The 15,673-nt window shown below is 31.7% G+C and overlaps 3 protein-coding genes across 6 annotated transcripts; all 3 read right to left on the bottom strand.

Annotated features, from left to right (window-relative positions):
* Positions 1-408: 408 nt before the first annotated feature.
* LOC114379912 (protein ALTERED XYLOGLUCAN 4-like) lies at positions 409-2,449 on the bottom strand. The gene is made up of 2 exons (XM_028338735.1): positions 2,161-2,449; positions 409-1,665 (listed from the first exon to the last, which is right to left on the bottom strand). Exons 1-2 carry the CDS (start codon positions 2,351-2,353, stop codon positions 590-592), a joined length of 1,269 nt encoding a protein of 422 aa, XP_028194536.1. The 5' UTR covers positions 2,354-2,449; the 3' UTR covers positions 409-589.
* A 2,349-nt stretch (positions 2,450-4,798) lies between these two features.
* LOC114379890 (protein ALTERED XYLOGLUCAN 4-like) lies at positions 4,799-7,772 on the bottom strand. Of its 4 annotated transcripts, XM_028338723.1 has the most exons (4): positions 7,634-7,664; positions 7,433-7,510; positions 7,089-7,316; positions 5,164-6,944 (listed from the first exon to the last, which is right to left on the bottom strand). In XM_028338723.1, exons 3-4 carry the CDS (start codon positions 7,132-7,134, stop codon positions 5,866-5,868), a joined length of 1,125 nt encoding a protein of 374 aa, XP_028194524.1. In that variant the 5' UTR covers positions 7,135-7,316; positions 7,433-7,510; positions 7,634-7,664; the 3' UTR covers positions 5,164-5,865. The 4 variants fall into 4 exon arrangements, with proteins under 4 accessions (XP_028194515.1, XP_028194524.1, XP_028194507.1 ...); XM_028338714.1 differs by lacking the exon at positions 7,634-7,664 and having other exon boundaries at positions 4,799-6,944; positions 7,433-7,546; XM_028338706.1 differs by lacking the exon at positions 7,089-7,316 and having other exon boundaries at positions 7,634-7,770.
* A 4,617-nt stretch (positions 7,773-12,389) lies between these two features.
* LOC114379882 (protein ALTERED XYLOGLUCAN 4-like) lies at positions 12,390-14,793 on the bottom strand. Its single transcript, XM_028338685.1, has 2 exons — positions 14,367-14,793; positions 12,390-13,724 (listed from the first exon to the last, which is right to left on the bottom strand). The coding sequence occupies exons 1-2, from the start codon at positions 14,572-14,574 to the stop codon at positions 12,622-12,624; spliced, it is 1,311 nt and encodes a 436-aa protein (XP_028194486.1). The 5' UTR covers positions 14,575-14,793; the 3' UTR covers positions 12,390-12,621.
* Positions 14,794-15,673: the final 880 nt, after the last annotated feature.

The raw sequence follows: 15,673 nt of genomic DNA, 5'->3' as shown, positions 1-15,673 counted from the left end.
TATGAGAAATTTTTTAATTATTTTCCAATTGTGGGTAATAGCAAAGTATGACTAAGTATATTAATTGTTTTTCCAATTTTCCCACTTTGGTTCTATTAATAAACGAGTAAATTTTTTTTTATATATGTATCCGTTAAGTTATCCATATTACATATATATATATATATATATATATATATATATATATATATATATATATATATATATATATATATATATATATATATATATATGTAATATGTTAACTACTTAATGTATTTTTAGATCAGTCCTAATTAAAATTTATTAACATGTTCTTTCTATAAAAAAAAATGGGTGTATGTGTTACCAAATTTCACAAACATTTAATAATGTACAACCATTTATTTTATAGGAAAGAATGTGTGTTACCACCAGATACATTTAAGATTAGTTGATGTTAAAATTTGTTAACTTATTTCTTATAAAAAAAAAATAAGTAGGGTACATTAGCCAACCTACACACAAACAAAATAACAAAATACTCTTTCTAGTTTTGACGCAACACATCACATGTGTGGCGAAAAAATTATTGCAAATGAATTAACGGATATGAAGAATGCTTCACTCTTCACTCCTTGGCTGCTCGTGCCATGTTTTCCAACATCTGGAGAAAAATCTCACTCCATGTGTCTATAGGTCCTGGCAAACACCAATGAACACAATCACTCTGCACACGCTTTGGAACCCCATTAGCGAATGGAAAAGGATTCATATAAGCACCAGGATGACCATCTGGTCTTAACAAAGCTAATTTTGTTACATCCATTACCTCCATCCTAAACCCTCTAAAGTTTTTGGCTTTAGCCTTAGCATTTTCCACTTCTTCCAACTCAATCCTTCTGATCTCAGCATCTTTCCCTTCAAGTTGTCTCTCCCAAACACCATAAGGCTTAGTCTTTGCACAACTACCTCCCTTATCCCAATCACCTTCAAAATGAGAAGGCGCGTATGTTCTCAAAATTACATCCACTCCATTTCCTTTAATAACCTTCCTCTCAATTATGCTATTAAGAGCAGTTCTCAAAGCTCTTCTTATTGGACCATAAAAACCAATCTCGGTGGTGCAATTAGAAACAGGATGGTTCAAGCATCCTATGACTTTTTCACCCTCGTAGTAAACTGAAGGAGCCATAAACCAATGCCCAAAAGACAACACAATCATGTCCATTTCATCCAAATCCTTTTCCCACCTAATGTTAACACGATCCAAATGAATTGTATTATAGTGTGGTCCCTTGATTTGTCTTTGAACACCTTGCACAAGAAATGGGGACCAATAGAAGGACAAGATTGCGTTGTGAGAAGGTATGAGCCACCGACGGGAACCTTCGTGGCGGACACGGTTCGGTTTTATGACGGTGGCTAACATGCAAAGAAGGGACTCTATGTGGTTCCTGCACACAGAGTCACCAACAAAAGCTACATGCTTGTTGCTAATGAGTTGGAGAAAAATGTTGGGTTCAAACCTTGGAAGATGGCATTCACTTGGTTTCCATCTCCAGAAAAGGTACCCCAGATCAGGCCTTCCATTGGCGATGCAATTCTGGTTTTTTTTCATCTTAACACAGGTTGTTCCATTATACAAAGGGCCTCTTTTTGTACGGACCCATTTGCCATCGGAGTAGTCACATGGCTTCTCATAAACTGCCAACAAAAAAAGAAAAGAACTTGAGTACTTAAATTGCAGATGTAGAAGATGAATTTGATGGCAAAATCCACAAGTCATTGTTCTTATCAAAGGAGTTTTCTATTTCATCTTTCTCTCCAGTTTTTTTTTTTTTTGAACATGAGGCTAGAAAACATCTTGTGCCAAACATTGTTTTTATCAATGAATTTTTTAGCACAACATCTATCACTACTCAAATCCTAAACCGGGATTACAATTTCGTGATAATCCTTGATATTGCAGGAAATTAAGATAAATATAAATCTTAAACTGGGGTTATAGTTTTGTCACAATCCTTGATATTATAGGAAATTAAGATAAATATAACTGATGCGGTCCCAATTACAATTATATATGACCACAGAGACCTCAAAAACTTGAAGTTGCAGCCAAAATCAGGTTGCAAACCGTTTTTTATAACATTAGTATATAGTTTGAACAAGACAAAATTATCCAGCACACATAATATATACCTGGAGACCTAGGCGTAGGAGCAGTAAGAGAAGAGTGGTTGGTGATGGGGATGGAATGGGGAAGGTGATTTTCTGGTGATGAAGTAACTGAGAGATAGTAAAAGAAAATGCAAAAGGCAAGAAGAACAATGGGTGGGAGAGCATAGGAAACAGAAGAAGAAGGAAGAAGATTGGTAAATCTCTTACTATTCATCTTACAATCCAATCTCTTAGTTCTCTCAGTCCTTCGTTTTTTCTCCTAGCATCTCCTCACGTAAAACACGTGTCAATAGGATTTGGATTTCTCTTGTTTCCTCACCTAAACTAAAAACTCCAAATACTAAATTAGTAATCTGCTACACGCAGGACTGTTAGCAACGTAAGGCGTGAATAGAATTTTATCTTATCCTATTAGTCTACTATTTTTTGTTTTATATATTAGCCTACTATATATTTATGTAAATATAAAAAGTAACATTTTTTCTTCATCTTAACACGTAAGTATTGTGCATGTAAAGTTTTTACACAATTAATCATGAAAATTTGTGATTAGGTTACAATATAAAAAACGATAAAAAAAAAACAGTGAAAAAAGAAACATTACATTATCATTGTATATATTATATATTATTTACGTACTCTCTCTCTCTTTTCATTTAATATTTATTATTATTTTTATTAAATGTCATTCACAATGAAGATAACTAATGTCATTAAATATAAGATGTATTTATTATTTAATATAATAAATGTAGTGTTTATATAAATATACGACGAGCAAACAAAATTTCCCTTCTATGGTACTAGTATATATTAATTACTGTATTTATTACATGTGATAACATGAATTATAGTATTTTATTACTTACTTTAAAGAAGTAGTGTAATTATAGTGTAACTTAATTATAAGAGAATCAGATCATTTAAAGAAGAAAAAATAGCAAAAAACCGTAAACATAAACATTACTTTATCCGTTTAGTTGGAATATTTCCTCTCCAAGCCTAAATTAATTAAACTTTCTCAGTTTTGTAAAAGAGGGTCATGCGAGCGAAAAAAATGGAAGCCACAAACACCAATTTAGCTGTCTAAGCATTTTTTAATTCAGCAAAAAAAAAAACAGTTGTCTAAGCATTTTCTGTTTATAAGCGAAATGGACATAATTGTCGCATTTGCAATTCAATGACAATGTTCAATTGACGTTTATCTAATAAGTAGTATTAAATTGTTCGGGACCGCACACACCTAACCACTTAGTATCGATGGGATGGGATCATAATTAATAGTATCTCACATTATAAGATAAAATGAGTTCATATTGATAAAACTATTAAAACACTTATATCATTAAAATGATAGTAAAAGCTATCCTTTTAGCAAACACCCTCTAAAATCTAAAATATATTTATTGTTGATTGTTAATTTTTCTGAATACAATTTTTGAATATATTCAATGATGGACTATTTATAGATTAGATGAGTTGTATAATACATATTAACATTTGTTATTTTTCCTAAAAAATAAAATTATACTGTTTCTTTTCTTTTATTTTTTGTAATATTGAAATACTAGCTTATAAACTTAGCATATGGACAATATTCTTTTATTTTGGTACAAATTTACTTTTAAAGAAATTTTATTGTGATGTTTTTGTGTGCTTTCATGAGTTGCTTTTGAAGTCAGATTTTATGTGATGTGTTACGCATTAATAATTACGTAGATCGCAATTTTGGAAAAGAATAGTCAAGGAACAAGTCATATCATTACTGTGCTTTTTCTTCCTTAAAGTTTATATAGGTGAGTATCAAAAAACTCAATTGTCTATTAAATTTTATACTTATATAAAAGAAACAACATAAATACTTGGATAAATTATAAAGTGTTTAAAATGTATATTAATTTCCTCAAAGACAATGAATTATAATTTTATTTTTAAAAAAAAATTATTAATTTTGGTTCTTATAAATTTTAACTTCTCAAAAATTAATCTCTATCATTATTCACACATTTAAATATGTTATATTAGTATGTTACATGCCATTGTCATTGATGTGATGTGTGATTTCTTTCTATCACTAAGATGATGAGTTATTCCTAGCTTCATAAAACAAAAAAGATGATGAGTAGCTATTAAAAAAACAAAATTATAAAGATAAAAAAATTAAATAGATATATAGAACTAAAGTTTTCGAAATTTGTAAGCCTATACATGTTTAAACCACTATAAAATATGCAATATTCATTATAAATGGATATGCAATTTGCTTATGATATTTTGTTATATTTTTATTGAATTAATCAATATAAGAATTAATTTTCTCGTCACCAGTTAGACATTGTATGACATTAATTAAATGACTTGGATGAACTTTGAGGAGCCAACTCCCCTCCACTTAATTTTCCAGCGGTTTTACTTTTACAGGATGAACTAGATAGCTACCTAGGTAGAAGAATATTCTGAGTGCCTAACATTCGGCAGAAGCAAGAAAAATCTTATACATGAGGAGCAATTATCACACAAGTACAAATTACAATATCGATCTAATGAACACACATATCCATTAATCAAAAGTTTAAGCTTCACTAACGATTTTATGAATACCAACTATCCATGCATCAACCTTTCCTGCATATGTTTAAGGTAAGTTTGAAATAGTATTGAAACTAAAAAAATTTAACTTGTAACATGCTGAGTAGCTAATTATTGGGGAAAGATAACAAATAAAATCTTTCACTAATAATAATTACTGGGTTTGCCACAAGTTCTCCTAGAGCTTATTGGGAAATATCCAAGTCCCACATCGGCTGTCTCAATCCTTGGAGTACAGCTTATATATCTGTTGGACAACTTCAGAACAGGTTTTGACCTTGGGACCTCGTCTTCGCTTCCGGTGCTCTGCCTCAATGCAATAAACCCAAATAGGTATCTACAGACAGTAGAAAGAGCCCAAAATACAGATAAATTGATACCAAGATAAAACTCACTGGATAACAGATCTGATAGTAGAGCATTTTTTTTTTAATCTTTACCGCACCACTGGTCTCAATTTTCTGATCAGTCACGATGGTTTTCTTTCTTCTACTTTCGGTGGCTTCATTTTTCTCACACAAAGGGATACACACATGCATATCCGAAGTCCGAACCTCAATTTTCTTTGTCGGTGGTGGAGTTAATTTTTCCACCAAACCATGAACTACCCACCCAATGCCTTGATTACAAAAGGCAAAGTAAATGGGCTTATATACCCTGAAAAGCTACGGTAATTTTTATTTTCCTTCTTTCATTTATGATATCTGATCACTTGATACAATCCTTTCCTATATAAGTGTTTGCAAAATTTATTTTGAATGAAATTGATTTATAAATTGATAGTACGTGTTTTATGTCTGAAAGCTTTAATCTTGGAAGAAAATTTGCTATAAAACTTATTGTAAACTTTCCAACTCAATGCATACTTCAATCCCTTTCAAATCAAACTAAGGTTTTGAAACAAATTCATTTTTACCGAATAATAACCAAACATCTTTATTTTTACAAAATTAAGTTTGACTGTAATTCTCATTACTCCCACCACGAATCTAATTACAAACTCTAAAGTTGTTGTTTGCTGTCAAAGAGAAAAACAAAATACTCTTTCTAGTTTCTAATGCAACACATCACCTGTATGGCGGAAAAATCAATGCAATGAATTAACAAGAAAAATGAGTAATGCTTCACTCTTCTCTCCTATGCTGCTCGTGCCATGTTTTTCATCATCTCCAAAAAAATCCCACTCCATGTGTCTATAGGCCCCGGCAAGCACCAATGAACACAATCATTCTGCACAGGCTTCTTTGGATTAACCCCATTAGCAAATGGGAAAGGATTCATATAAGCACCAGGATGGCCATCTGGTCTTAACAATGCTAATTTTGTTACATCAAGTACCTCCAACCTAAACCCTCTAAATTGTTTTGCTTTCACCTTAGCATTTTCCACTTCTTCCAACTGAATCCTTCTGATTACAGCATTTTCTCCTTCAAGTTGCCTCTGCCCTACTCCATAAGGATTAGTCTTTGCACAAGTACCCCCCGTATCCCAATCACCTTCAAAATGAGAAGGAGAGTATGTTCTCACAATTACATCAACTCCATTTCCTTTACTTACCTTCCTCTCAATTATGCTATTAAGAGCAATCCTTAAAGCCCTTCTTATTGGACCATAAAAACCAATCTCGGTAGTGCAATTAGTAACAGGATGGTTATGGCATCCTAAGACTTTATCATCACCCTCGTAGAAAACTGAAGGAACATTAAACCAATGCCCAAAGGACAACACGATCATGTCCATTTGATCCATATCCCTTGCCCACCTCAAATTAACACGATCCAAAAACACTGTATTATAATGTGGTCCCGGGTTTTTTCTTGGGATACCTTGTACAAGAAATGGGGACCAATAGAAGGACAAGATAGCGTTGTGAGAAGGAAAATGCCACCGACGAGAACCTTGGTGTCGGACACGGTTTGGTTTTGTGACGGTGGCTAACATGCAAAGAAGGGACTCTAGGTGGTTCCTTGATATAGAGTCTCCAACAAAAGCTACATGTTTGTTACTTATGAATTGGAGAAAAGTGTTGGGGTCAAACCTTGGAAGATGGCATTCACTTGGTTTCCATTTCCAATAAAGGAACCCCGAATCAGGCCTTCCATTGGCGATGCAGTTTTGATTTTTTTTCATCTTAACACAGGTGGTTCCATTGTACAAAGGGCCTCTTTTTGTACGGACCCATTTGCCATTGGAGTAGTCACATGGATTCTCATAAACTGCCAATAAAAAAAGATTAAAACTTGAGTACTTAAATTGTGGACGTAGGCAGAAGATGAATTTGAGGGCAAAATTCACAAGCAAGCAAGTGTATAAATGATGGAAAATACTTAATCATGTTCTATTGTATCTCACTTTTTTACCTCCTTTTCTTTTTTCATCTCTCTCTAACATGGGGCTTGAGCACATCTTGTGCCTCAAATCATTGCTCTTGTCAATGAAATTTGCTTATAATAATAAATAAATAAATAAAAACTCTTTTTTATATCACTTTCTATCTTTTCTTCTTTTCTTCTTTTCTTCTTATTCCTCTTTAACTCTCTTCTTTCCACCTCAATTCACCTCCACGGCTCCACGTCTATCAATATTCACTACTCATAAATCATAAAAGTTCTAATTAATTAAATTGGTATTGCTAAAATCTTTTTAAAACATTAGTATAATATATAGTTTCAACAAGACAAAATTATGCAGCACATATATGTACCTGGAGGCGTAGGAGCGGGAAGAGAAGAGTGGTTGGTGATGGAGACGGAAATGGAGATGGAACGGAGAATATTATTTTCTGGAGATGAAGTAAAGGAGAGATAGTAAAAGTAAACGCAAAAGCCAAGCAGAACAATGGGTGGGAGAGCATAGAAAACAGAAGAAGAAGAAGAAGAATGAAGAAGATTGGTAAATCTCTTACTTCTCATCTTAATAACAAGTCAATCTCTTACTTCTCTCATTCCTTTCGTTTTTTTGCTCCTAATTAACGTTTCTTCACGTAAAACACATGCCTATAGGATTTGGATTTCTCATTTTTGCTCACCTAGACTGCAAACTCAAACTACACGCAGGAATGTTAGCAACGTATGGAGTGAAGTGAGTTTTATCTTATCCTATTAATTTACTGTTTATAAATAAAAAAAAATAAACATTTTTTCGTTTAATATGTATGCATTCTGCGTATATTAATGATGTAAAACAGTTAAAGTTTTAATATTATCAATTAATCATGATAATCATGTAATTAGATAACTGCCTATAAAAAAACTTTACATTATCCCATTATATATTATTTATTCTTTTCTTAATGTAATATTAATTCTTTTTATTAAATTTAAATATACAATTAACTTGAATAGTATTACTAAATGTAAGGTATATTTATTATTTAATATTATTAATCTATTATAAATATTTTTTGTATGAATTTAAGGTGTATTTATCATTAATGTGGTATTTATATAAATATATAAACAAACAATATTTTCCTTATATTATACTAGTATTCATTATTGTATTTATTACAACTGAGATAACATGAGTAATATTATACTTTAAATTTAATGTACATAATTTATATTTATTAAATGTAAAATTTTCATATGAATTTATATATACTAAAATTTATTATTACATAAAAATAATTATTACTAAATTTAATGCGTAATTTTTTTATGCACAATTGTGACGATTTTTTTACCGCATAAGACAATAAAAAAAGCATTTAAAAACTAAAAATAAATAAATTTTAATTTAGAAACTAAAAAAAACACTCTTAATTTGAGATTAAAAATTTATTTAGTGTAACTTACTTTATAAAAGAATTGAACATTTAAAGGGAAACAAAACAGTAAAGAGGTGAGAAAAGATATAAAAACCGTAACATAAACATTATTTTATCTGTTTGGTTGGAATTAATATTTCCTCTCTAAACCTAAATTAAACTTTCTCAGTTGTTGTAGAAAGGGGTAAGGGGTTATTCTCCGAATGCGAGAGAAACCATGGAAGCCACAAACACCACTTAGCTGTCTTAGCATTTTCTGTTTACAAGCGAGATGGACATGTTTGTCGCATTTGCAATACAATGACAATGAATGATCCATAAACGTTGCTCTAAGTAGTAAATTCTTCGGGACCGCACGCACCTAAAACCTAACCATCTAGGGCTGGATGGGATCATAATTAATACTATATAACATCATAAGAAAAAAAAAATGAGTTCATATTGATAAAACTATTAAAAACACTTATATCACTTGAATGATAAAAGCTAGCCTTTTTAGCATACACCACTAAAAACTAAATTATATTTGTTTTAATCGTTAGCTTTTCTCAATGTAGTTTATTTATATTTTTTAATGATGGAATAGCTTATAAATTAAATGACTTTTGCGTATCTACGAATTAATAATATGATATTTTTTTGCTAAAAATACTTTTTTTTTTGTAAAATTGAAAATTTTAGATAGGATTTAAAGAACCTATTCCAGTGGTATATCTCTGGAATTGCAAATTATAGCTCTGGAGATATATTTCCAGAATAAGTATATTTAATTCTGGGAAAAAATTTCCAGAAAAGAAAAAGGGGTGTACAAATTTAAGAGAAAAGAGTATAATGGGTAGTTGGGAGGTCGAAAGGGGGTAAGGGGTGTACTTAGCCAAAAGGAAAGTAAATAGTAGAGCTAAAGTGAATGTGTACTACGTCTAGCATTTGCGTTCTCCCCAAAAAGGCCCAACAAATGTCCAGTGGTAACATATTATGCGTTTGCTAAACATAGTTCCCATTTTTACTTGCATACCTCCTTTCACTTATATCATAATTACTTTTCAAAATATATCCTCTTTTTTTGTTCCTTTTTTCCAGAAATGTGTTGTGCACTCCCTTCTCTGTCTCGTGTCCCCTATGGCCTATACTCTCTTTCATTCAGCATTATTTCATTGTTCTTGATTCTGTGTCTGCATTGTACATTGCTGTCAATCACATAATTACCACCACCACCGACTGTTCCATTCTCCACTGCCATCAATTTGTCATCTCTTTGGATGTGTCATCACATACCACTGTTACAAAACAACCAAACGAAATGGCAATGAAGGTCGCACACTTTGACGAAATCATGAAGCCTTCCCAAAACGTTGTTGGATCCATTGTCCAAACTGGCATTGACGACCATAATTTCAACACGCTCCCATCCACCACTTTAAAGCATTTCCTTTTTCATTCCTAAAAGAGTTATGTTTTTATCGTGTTGTGAGTAAGCTAGGTTAATGCAATTTGTGTATGTTGAACCCCCAATGCTAGATTGATGAAAGTATAGAATTGAGCTAAGCAATTAGTCATAAGCTAAAAGCTGGTTTGAGTTTGATTTTGTTGTGTGATTCATTTCGGTGAATGGGTGATTATCAGAGATGGGGTTTGAGTTCTGACTTGTGTTGCAGAGAAGAATGGGGGTGTAGTAATTTTCATAAAAAGAAAAAAGAAAGAATATATGTGAAAAAAATAATTACAAAATAATTGGAAAAGGGTGTAAAAGTAAACATGAGAGGTGTGTTTAGAAAAATCCAATATCTTGGATGCCCATTTTTGTTAAACTTCACCTAACCAAAAGTAAGACTTGAGTGCCCACAATCAATCAAATAAAAAGTAAAAAATTTGGGCAATTATTTTCTGCATCTCCCTAACTGCTTCCTACTTCTATTTTGGAACATAAAATTACATTTTGGAATATTCTTTTTGAAATTACATATTGGAAAGGTTAATATAATTTTACATTCTAGGTGTTTTAGAAGCTTTAAAAAGTAGAGGAAGCAACATTAGAGATGCACTATGCAATTCCCAAAAAAATTGGCGTTGTTCACACTGTTTAAGCATAACAATAGCCTGGTCATTACTTCTAGCACCCCTATTTTAAAATTCCTATGTTATCCTTCTTTATTTTTGAATAGTCATTCCGTAAATGAGTAGGTATTTTGAAGTATCTATTTTGGAATATGATTTCAATATTCTGTAATAAGTTTTCGAATTACCTATACACTTTCGGAATACCTATTATAGAATATGATTTTCATGTTTCAAAATAATTATTCTAAAAATAGGTTTCCAAAATATATACACACTTCCCAAAATAGTTATTCTAGAAATATGAAAATCATATTTCCAAACTAGGGTGGAAAATTCGAAGAACGATCTCAAGTGAAAGTGGTTATGGATTCAAAACAATAACATGGTTACTCCAAAAATATTTTCTCTCTCTATCCTTTCCTCCAAACACTTCATACCACATATTCCTAAATCACCCATTACGCCTCAACTTCATTCTAGGTCCAACCATATTTATAGGCAAGATTATGACATGCATTTTTTGTTTATGTTTTTGTGAACAATTCCTCTTTAGATCATATTATTGAATTATCAAAATTCTTGTTGCAGAATTTCAATTATTTATTCTAGGACCAAGAATCATAAATTGTAGAAGGAGAAGAAAATAAGTTTTGCATTTACTTACAACTGTGATTTGTTCAAAATAAATAAGGGGATGACTGGAACTTCGAATAGAATGGGATGTATTCAAAAAAGAAAGGATAAGTTTTGCGTTGATTCAAAATTATTTATAACAATTATTGCTGCTCTGTCAAAATTCTTATTGATTTGAATTTTGCAGTGTTTTTATAGGTGTCTCAACCCTTTGTCACTTATTTCTGCCTTACCAAAAGGAAGAACTATTGCAAGAACTCCTTCAAATTTGATCGAAGTTAAAGTCAAATATTTTTGGCTAATTCAATTAACATTTCAAGTTAAGGTGGATTACATTTTGTGACATGATAAGAGACTCGAATGGTATGATATATGGTGAACTTATTATAATATGATATTGTTATCATATCACATAATATCATTCACATTAGTTTATTAGGTTAATAATTAGACTATACATTAACGATTCACCCAAATTCATACTTTGAATAAACTACCATATCATTGTTAATTTTTACAGCACATAATTTTTTTAAATGTACAATAATCATACTAATGTACTAAGGTTTGAAATTATAATTTCATGCATATTATCTTAACTTCTCATCACTCGGTCATCCTTTGTGACTTGTGAGTTTTGTCACGGGTCATTTACACCATTTAAAATGTGAGAAACTGGATGGAAACATTAATAGTTGGACCAAAATTCATTAATTAAAATTTGAGAGATCAAAATCACTTATTTTTAAATTGCATGGATAAAAAAACATAATTAAACAAATGATGATAATGAAAATTTGAGAAAAAAAATTCAAATAATTTAGTCTATACAATTTAAAATCATGAGTAGTTTTTTCTTACCTCCAAATCCTTGTTATTGAAGGGGAGATAAAAATAGAAAAGTCAGATTTTAACTTCTCTGCTTTGGTTCTTCGTTCCATCTCTCCCCATCGAAACACTCATGTATATATTTACGCACGTGCTTGGAAATTCAAATACATCTGTTGCTACAACAGTTATTATTGTCGTCAAACTTTCTACATTTTGAGATCTAAGTTTCTAATTGTTTTGAAACAAGAAGGAATCAACATATATTATTGTGAAAACCAGTCACTTTGTATTAAAAGCCGATCTCAATAATATAAAATGTGTATAAATATATTATTTCACATTACAAAAGAAAAGAGTATGAGAATGAACATAAAATCAATGATTCCTCCATCAAAATATTAACTTATTACCAAAAGAAAAAAAATGTTCTTTTATGTTGCAATATATGGATCGATCACCTGCAGTCTTGCATGGTGGAATCATCATTAATGTGTAACGAGTTAACAATATATATATATATATATATATATATATATATATATATATATATATATATATGTGTGTGTGTGTGTGAAGAATATTAATATTAATGCCATACTCAATCACCTTTCTCTTTGTTGTTCCTCCCATTTTTTAATCATCTCTAGAAAAATCTCATTCCAAGTGTCTATAGGCCCTGGCAAGCACCAATGAACACAATCATTCTGCACACGTTCTGGAACTCCCTTAGCAAATGGGAAAGGATTCATATAAGGACCAGGATGACCATCTGGTCTCAGCAATGCTAATTTTGTTACATCAAGTACCTCCAATCTAAACCCTCTAAATTCACTAGCTTTTGCCTTTGCATTCTCCACTTCTTCTATCTCAATCTTTCTTATCTCAGCATCCATTCCTTCAAGTTCCTTTTCCTCCTTCTTATAAGGCTCAGTCTTTGAACAAGTACCAGCTTTGTTCCAATCACCTTCAAAATGAGCAGGTGAAAATGTCTTCACAATTACATCAACTCCATTATTTCCCTTACCCTTTTTTCTCTCAATTATACTACTAAGAGTGGTCCTCAAAACCTTCCTTAATGGAACATAAAAATCCATCTGAGTGTGATTAAGATCTTGACAATTTAGGCTACCTATAACCGAACCATTTTCATAGTAAACCGAAGGAAGCAAAAACCAATGCCCAAATGACACCACAACCATGTCAAACCAATCCAAATCCCTTGCCCACCTCTCATTAACATGATCCAAATACATAGTGTTGTAGTATGGCCCTTCATTTGACCTTTCAACACCTTGCACAAGAAAAGGTGACCAATACAAGGAGAAGTTCGCATTGTGAGAAGGGAAGTGCCAACGACGAAATTTGTTGTCATTGGCACTTTGATAGACAAGGTTTGGAGTTGAAATAGTGGATAACATGCAAAGAAGAGACTCTAATTGGTTCCTAGCCAAAGAGTCACCAACAAATGCAATGTGTTTGTTCTGAACGAGTTGGAGAAAAGTGAGAGGTTCAAACCTTGGAAGATTGCACTCATTGGGTTTCCATCTCCAATATAGATAGCCTGAATCAGGCCTTCCATTGGATATGCATTTCTCACTCTCTTTGATTGTACCACAAGTAGTTACATTGTATAAAGGGCTTCTTCTGTCACGTACCCAATCACCATTAGAGTAGTCACATGGGTTTTGGTAAGTTTTGTCCTTTTCTGCAAAAACCAAAGAAAGAAAAGAAAAATAAAGCCTAGTAATAACCAAGTTCCTAATCCCAACTTTGTTAATTACAATTGTAAGGAAAATAAATTTACACTCCATTTAAATTTGTTGAGATCACACATTTTAACTACTATAGAAACCCCTTTAATTATTTAAAATACATTATAGTGACACTTCCTGTTACACTAAAAATATATTACTCCAACATGTTACCCCCTTACACTTGTAAGAAAGTTAATGTAAGGATAAAACTTTTTTTTATCAAGTAAAGCAAAATGTTAATTATTAATTATTAATTTTTTGTGTTAACAGGAAAAATTGGTCTCACAATTTCTTTTTTTTTTAACTATCTAATCCACCTTATATCTCCATGTAACGATAAAACTTAAATACAATTTGTTTTGTTTGTGTTATTCTTCCATAAGAATTGGAAATTGACCTTGCTAATCTTCATATTACCAAAGTAAAACTCTAATTCTAATTAGAAAACAACATTTAATTAAAGAATCGTATATAAGTTTTCTCCTTAGTATAAACGTTAAAAAAAGAAGAAAGAAACAAGGAGTAATGGAGTATCATAAACACTAGGAGTTCTATAGTTTTAACAAGATGAAGTTAATTATGCATGCACATACCTGTGGATAAAGAAGAAGATGATGAAGGTGGAGCAGGAGGAAAAGAAAGAGAAGGGTGGTAGGTGGTGGTTGTGGAATGTGGAGTGAGGGAGAGAAGGTGGAAGTATGTACAAAGCAGAGCAATGGGAAGCAGAGCGTAGAAAGTGGAGGGAACAATTCTCTTTGTGAAGGAAACCAAGTTGTCTTTGAAAGGGATTGTGCTTCCCATTTTTCATAGCCTTACTTCCACTTCTCCCCTTCCTTCTGGCACCTTATCACTGTTTTATGGTTTTGTCGGCTGAGAAAAAATGAAGAGAAACAACAGCTTCTTTTGCGGGTCATTGCATAGTGAAAGTCAAGATATGAAAGAACGAGAGAGAGAAAGGCCCTGGTTTTGTTTATTGTGTTACTCGTTCAGTTAAAAGAAAATAAAATGTAGGATCTTCCAATTTTTTCTGTTTGATAAATTTGGTTTTGGCATTTTACTCATACAAGACTTCCTATTCAATCATTGTCCCCGCCTGATTTAATGCCGAGATGACAGAGGATAAGATCATCACATGCAACGCTGTCGAATTATAAATGAATACTATATGTTATGAAAAATATTAAAAAAAAAATTGTTGTTAATCATTTATATATTATTAAAATTACTATGTTACTCTTTTGTTTTTATTTTTTCTTGGATCTCAATTGTTTTTTATCTTTTCATTCTCTCTGGTAGAAGTGACCCCTACTATGCATTTTTTACTTTTTGAAACTTTTGTGAAAGTGGTTTATTCTCTCTGTTTTGGAGAGGGAAAGCCCAAATTACCGTGAGTTAACCTTTCTGTTTAAACGGTTTATAATAATTAAGTGAAAATGAACATAGGTACGTAGTTGATGATTATGTCAGGGCACAATTGTCTCGACATGAATTCGGACCATGGTTTCCTGTTTCAAAACAGAACGGAAAGGACAAATTCAAAAGTCGTTTGTTTTTTTCCGTATGTTGTGGATACATTAATGATTAAACCCCCAAAGCCATATATTTCTTAAAGAACTTAGATGACTAATGTTTTCAAAATAAACCTTTAAATTGATCTTATAAAAAATATTTAGTTGTCATATTAATTTCAATTTTTCTTTTATATCAAAGTAGTATGTATGAAAATATTACCCACTCCATTTTTTTGTTACCCACTAATAAGTTTTTTGCAAGAAACCAAATTTGCTCATTAGCTCAATCCCCAGGTCATTCAAATGGGCTGTATTACTGTATAGGTCAAATATGGACAGAAAGTTGAGTCCTTTTTTTAAAAAAAAATAAAAAATAATTAACACGTGCA

The sequence above is a fragment of the Glycine soja genome, chromosome 2, assembly GCF_004193775.1.
Source record: "Glycine soja cultivar W05 chromosome 2, ASM419377v2, whole genome shotgun sequence".
In the NCBI taxonomy this organism is placed as follows: domain Eukaryota; kingdom Viridiplantae; phylum Streptophyta; class Magnoliopsida; order Fabales; family Fabaceae; genus Glycine; species Glycine soja.
The sequence above is the reverse complement of the archived record's forward strand: the minus strand, read 5'-3'. Positions and strand labels throughout refer to the sequence as shown.